The sequence below is a fragment of the Rhincodon typus genome, chromosome 46 (assembly GCF_021869965.1).
Source record: "Rhincodon typus isolate 14 chromosome 46, sRhiTyp1.1, whole genome shotgun sequence".
Classification (NCBI taxonomy): Eukaryota; Metazoa; Chordata; class Chondrichthyes; order Orectolobiformes; family Rhincodontidae; genus Rhincodon; species Rhincodon typus.
Window position 1 is genome coordinate 10,146,878 of NC_063377.1, and position 4,399 is coordinate 10,151,276.

General features: G+C 47.4%; 1 protein-coding gene across 1 annotated transcript in view; it reads left to right on the top strand.

The window, feature by feature from the left end:
• The first annotated feature begins 134 nt into the window (after positions 1 to 134).
• LOC109925782 (pleckstrin homology domain-containing family O member 1-like) overlaps positions 135 to 4,399 on the top strand; it is a 31,561-nt gene continuing 27,296 nt past the window's right edge. Inside the window, exons 1-2 of the mRNA XM_048620323.1 lie at positions 135 to 2,772; positions 3,639 to 3,785. Coding sequence (XP_048476280.1) covers positions 2,743 to 2,772; positions 3,639 to 3,785 — 177 coding nt within the window. The 5' untranslated portion in view covers positions 135 to 2,742. The remainder of the gene's footprint in view (positions 2,773 to 3,638; positions 3,786 to 4,399) is intronic.

The following is a 4,399-nucleotide window of genomic DNA, read 5'->3' on the forward strand; positions in this document are numbered from 1 at the left end:
TCGACGAACATCCCTGCCCTGAACTTATGGTGGAGGCAAGGCCATTGAAGAAGCAGCTGAAAATGATTGAGCCCAGGACACTACCCTGAGGAACTCTTGCGGAGATGTCCTGAAGCTGAGATGACTGACCTCCAACAACCGCGACCATCTTTCTAGTGCCAGGTATGAGTCCAACCAGTGGAGAGTTTACCACCTGATTGCTCGGGTCCTGTCACCTTCAATGGTTTGTGCAGACATACATCTAGGTCCCTTTGCTCCTGCACTCCGTTTAGAATTAAACCCACTATTTTATATTGTGTTTCAATTTCTTCCAACCAAAGTGCATCATCTTGCACTTCTTGGCATTGAATCTTATCTGCTACGTGTCCACTCACTCCATCAACTTGTCAATGTCTTTTTGATGTTCCACATTGTGCTTCTCACAGTTTGCAATTCCTCTCAGTTTACTTCCAAGTAAAAAAGCTGGCCCAGCCAATAATGGCCACATCTCCTGACTGAATAAAAGAAAGCTCATGTCCCATCACATACTCCCAGGGTAAATACACCATGGATACAGAGTAAAGCTCCCTCTATGCTGTCTTGACTGTATATCATACAAAAAATACCAAATATTTACACAATGCCTCTAAAGAAGAGTTCCACAAGTCTTCACAAATGAAAACAGAAATGGACACAGTGATGGCAGATGAAAATAGATTGGTATTAAAGGAGGAAGTAGTGGAGATGTTTTGAAATATGAAATAATGATTCCAAAAATGTACCCTAGACAGGGGACACATACAAGAGATCAAGGTCAGTAATCTGTAGAGTTTCCACTGAAACTCCTCAGACTGCTCCTTGAAGCAGAAGACAGTAAGTCTATTTCCCACAGCAAATGAATATGAATTTTTGCTGCATTTCTGGTCTATTCAGACATAGCCAGAGAATCTCCTGAAATGACTTCGCCTCCCATTCCTGCACAATTACCTTTGTTGGTTCTCAAGGAATGTTGCTTGACTCTATTCTATCTTGCTTTTACAAGCTGCCCCTTAGTGACATCATTTTAAAACACAATAGGTTCCACATGTACACTGGTTACAACCAGTGCTACCTCACCATCAATATTTGACTGCTTCAGTTTCTTTGGACTAAGCACATGAGAAATAGGAGCAGATGTGTGTCATTTGGCACTTCAAGCCAGCCTGCCACTCAGTACAATCATGGCTGAACTTTGACTTCAGATTTCCCATACCATGTCCATAATAGCCAAATTAGTAGATAAAAATTGATGAGTCTTTGTTTTGTACATAATCAATACATCTACATTGGTTCCTGGGACAAGAGGGTTTGCCTATGACGGGAAGCTGTGTACATTGGGTCTGTGTTCTCTGAGGTTTCGAAAAATAAACATTGATCTCATTCAAAGATAAAAGGGGAGACAGCTTTCCTCTTTCTGGGGAATCTCGAACGTATGGAGCTGGGACAGAGGCCCAGGGTAATAGGTTAATTATTTAGAACTTAGATGAAGATAAATTTCTTCAGTCAAAAGATTTTGAGTTTTTAGAATTCTCTGCCCTGGAGGTTTATGGATGCTTCATTGGTGAGTATGTTTAGGGTTGTGATATACAGATTTCTGGGGTCTCAATAAATTAAAGCATGCGGTGAGCAAGGGTTAAAGTGAAGTTGAGGTAGATTAATATTGATCATGCTTGGGGGGGGGGGGTGCTATATGTCTACTCCTGCTCCTATGTTTTACGTCCAAAGTCTGCTATCCACAACTCTCTGTTCTCGATTCATGACCCATATGATTGAAAACGTTTCTCATCTCAGCCTGAAATGGCAGGTCCCTTCCTCTGAGATTGTGAGTCTGCATTTGTCACATTGGTTGTCCAACATCCAACGATGGATGAGCTGAAATTTAGGTCCTGGAAAGAAGGAATCCTTATCTTTAGTTTCTATCATAAATTCAGTTTCCCAGCTACCAATACCAAACCTCTCCCTGGCCACTGTGACTTTCAAAGAGACTTAGCAGAATTATAGTATCCTATTTGACTCCCTGCTAAGTTTTCAATCCTGTATCCTTTCCATCATCTGGATGGCTTCCTTACAGATTGGTAACATTTCCCCTGCCTCAACCTAGCTGCTACTGAAGCCTATAGCCATCGTCTGTTACCCTTGGACTCCTACTCCAGGGCTTGTTTGGCTGGCCTCCATTCTCCATGTTTCAGTTAACATTGGCTATACAGACAAGAAAGAAGGTTCAAGCTGAGACAGACTGTGAGTTCACAGCCCTCAATGGGTTAACGTCAACTTCCTCTGAAAGCAGCAAAAAATCCGGCCCCCACACACTGGCTTGTACAGGATGAGTTAGAGGCAGGAACACAGAGGCAACAAGGAAGGCTGCCATCCAGCCATTCAGACTGACATGGTGAGTGGGAAAACAAGAAATGCAATAGAACGGATACTACCCACTAAGCGAAACAGAGACAAACACTGAGAATTACCCAGGGAAGCAGAGAAACGAGCAGTGAGATACAGACAGAATAAAGACAAGCAGAGATGGATTTAGAGAAATAGAATCGAGAAAAGGGTCAGCGACTCGGAGAGAGAAAATAAAGGCAGAAGGAACATACAAGGAATAGATAAGTGGAGCGCAGTGAGGTGGCTAGAGACAGGGAAAGACTGACAGATCGAGAACGCAGAGAACAGGAGCTCCCTGAGCCATCTCCAGCCGGAGCCGGGACCCAGCGCTGGGGCTGTTAAATGATGAAGAAGACGCTGCCGAATAAGAGGGTGAGTGGTGCTCAAGGGCCGGGGTCTGAGAGCTGGGCTTGTTCAGGGGGGAGGGGGGAGGTTCGCTTTGTGGTCGGAGTCTGAGTCTCGGGGAGGAGGTGGGTGAGGGTGCCTGGTTCTGAGAGCTGGGCTCTGGGGTCTGCGATCTGGGGCTGGGGTCTGGGCCGGGGGTGGGGGCCGGGGGCGGGGGGTTGGGGCGGGGGGCGGGGGACGGGGGCGGGGGCTGGGTCTGGAGTCCGGGGCTGGGATCTGGGATTTCAGACTTGGGGCTGGGGTCTGGGGTCTGAGGCTGGGGGCTGGGGTCTGGGATTTCAGACTTGGGGCTGGGGTCTGGGGTCTGAGGCTGGGGGCTGGGGTCTGGGATTTCAGACTTGGGGCTGGGGTCTGAGGCTGGGGGCTGGAGTCCAGGGCTGGGGTCTGGGATTTCAGACTTGGGGCTGGGGGCTGGGGGCTGGGGTCTGGGGCTGGGGGCTGGGATTTCAGATTTGGGGCTGGGGGCTGGGGGATGGGGCTGGGGGCTGGAGTCCAGGGCTGGCGTCTGGGATTTCAGACTTGGTGCTGGGGGCTGGGGGCTGGGGCTGGGGGCTGGGATTTCAGATTTGGGGCTGGGGGCTGGGAGATGGGGTCTGGGGTCTGAGTCTGCGGCTGGGGCTGGGGCTGGGCACTGAGTCTAAGAGTCAAGCTTCATCTTCCTCATTCTGTCCCATCTTATTTATATGTGCAGGATTGGAGAAAATAAACCGGAAGTTTTTCTTTTTAAAGGGGGGAGGGAGCGAAGGGAAACCGAATAAGCTCAATGGGGAAGAGGCCAGTGAGAGCAGCTAACTCTCCAGGCACTAACATTGCGGATTTCTTTCACTGTCCAGGGCACCCAGGAAGGCAATCAGCCTCCAAGCCAACCCGAAAAGTCTGGCTGGATTCGCAAATACTGCGGGAGAGGAATATTCCGGGAGATTTGGAAAAACCGCTACGTGATCTTAAAGACAGATCAGTTGTACATCTCAGAGAAGGAGGTATGTGTCATGACACTGAGGATCCTAAGGCACAGAGAGAGGGTTTTGAGGCACGGTGAGAGACTCCCCAGTTATGGAAAATTCATGGAATCTCAACATTCACCGGAACAAAATTTTACATCTCAATCAGTGCTAGAGAGGTTTACTTGATGTTAGTTTCAGTATCTTAGATTCTGAAAGATGTTGGGAAGTTGGAGAATTTTGTTAGGGTTCGTGTTCCTGATATTGTCAAGTGACCTCCATTATCCCTGGTGTGCTGATATTATTTTAAACTTTCAGTTCCCCTCGCTCAATATGTATTGGACACTGAGTACACAGGCAACAGTGGGTACAAAAGGGAAGGCAATTTTAAGAAGCATAGTTTTGATCCTCGTTTCAGATGCAGAAGATCTAACCGTTGGATGTGTCACTGCATCGGTGTACAGTCCTGTGATGAGTGTTCACTTCCTGTTCATGCTCGATTCAAAGGCCATGTGATTTCCAATAATGTCCAACCCAGCAGTCTCTTTGTTTATATTCATTTATTCCACAAAACTCTCATATACAACAATGTCACTGGTTCCATCTCTCTCCTACATCCTCCATCACTGGCTCCATCTCTCTCCTACATCCTC